The 1,052-nt window shown below is 39.9% G+C and overlaps 1 protein-coding gene across 1 annotated transcript in view; it reads left to right on the forward strand.

Moving 5' to 3' along the window:
- The window catches only part of RMDN2 (regulator of microtubule dynamics 2), a 46,649-nt gene that overhangs the window by 25,451 nt on the left and 20,146 nt on the right, over positions 1 to 1,052 (forward strand). Inside the window, exon 5 of the mRNA XM_035892011.1 lies at positions 499 to 574. Within this exon, the coding sequence (XP_035747904.1) occupies positions 499 to 574 (76 nt within the window). The remainder of the gene's footprint in view (positions 1 to 498; positions 575 to 1,052) is intronic.

The following is a 1,052-nucleotide window of genomic DNA, read 5'->3' on the forward strand; positions in this document are numbered from 1 at the left end:
CAGGAATGCACCAAGACGCTTGAGAAGGGTAGAAGACGACTGTGAACGATTTTTGAGGTCTGCACCGCTTTCTGCTGAGCACGGCCCAAGGACTTGCCTTGCCGGGTGAGGTACCGCGGCTGCTGGCGTTCACCTTCCCAGTGCCTTGCAATGCAGAGCGCAGTGTGTCCAGTTAAACTGCTGTCAATGCTGGAATGAGTCTGGAAGTGTCGCATGCTGATGTAAATGGTAGAAATTTTGGAGAAGAACCCCCTGTTTTTTCACTTCACTGACAGCCCGGACAGTGCCATTTAAACTTGTTTCCATTACTGTTTTCTTTTGGTTTTTTTGTCTGCTCCTGAATACATACAGCTCATGCCAAACTTCTATCCAGCCGTCGCGATGGAAGAAAAAACAGGTGTTGATCTATGAATTAGGTATTGAAAGATTTTGTAACTTGATACAAAGGTTTATTTAAATCATGAAAAGTGTGTGTGTGTTTTTCTTTTCCCCTCTCAGGTTTGCAATTATGTGTGGCTATATGTCTCAGTTTGAAAGTGTACAAAACAAAATCAGGAATGGTTATCTCTTTAAGGTATGTTTTTGTAGGGTTTGGGGTTTTTTTTAAACTATTCCTTTAAATTATTTCCTTATATAGTGTCAAAGACAGATTTTCCCAACACAGTAATTCAGCCTCACAGGTCTATTTTGGTGCTGATGTTAAAGTGAAAAAAGTTATTTTTATGTATGCAAATTGATGATATGGTTACAAAATAGGAGAACTGAGGTAGGATTCTGGGAACAGCTTTAAGACTTCAGTTTTATTTTGTAGTCAATGGGGGGAGGAAAAGGGAGTAACAATTCTGTTTAGAAAATAAAAACATATGAAATATTAAGTGATGAACTAACACAGTTCTGCAGTCATCCTTCATGCCACCCTTAAGAAGTAATATTTGTTTTAACACTGTCCTTTCAGAGGTAACTGTGGGTTTTAGAGTTAACAGTTTGTGTTACATGTGCTACTCTCCCTTCCTTGTCCTCAGCATTGCTTAGGCGCTTTCCATCCCTTGCAC

This window comes from Egretta garzetta, unplaced genomic scaffold, assembly GCF_000687185.1.
Source record: "Egretta garzetta isolate BGI_Z169 unplaced genomic scaffold, ASM68718v1 scaffold54, whole genome shotgun sequence".
NCBI lineage: Eukaryota > Metazoa > Chordata > Aves > Pelecaniformes > Ardeidae > Egretta > Egretta garzetta.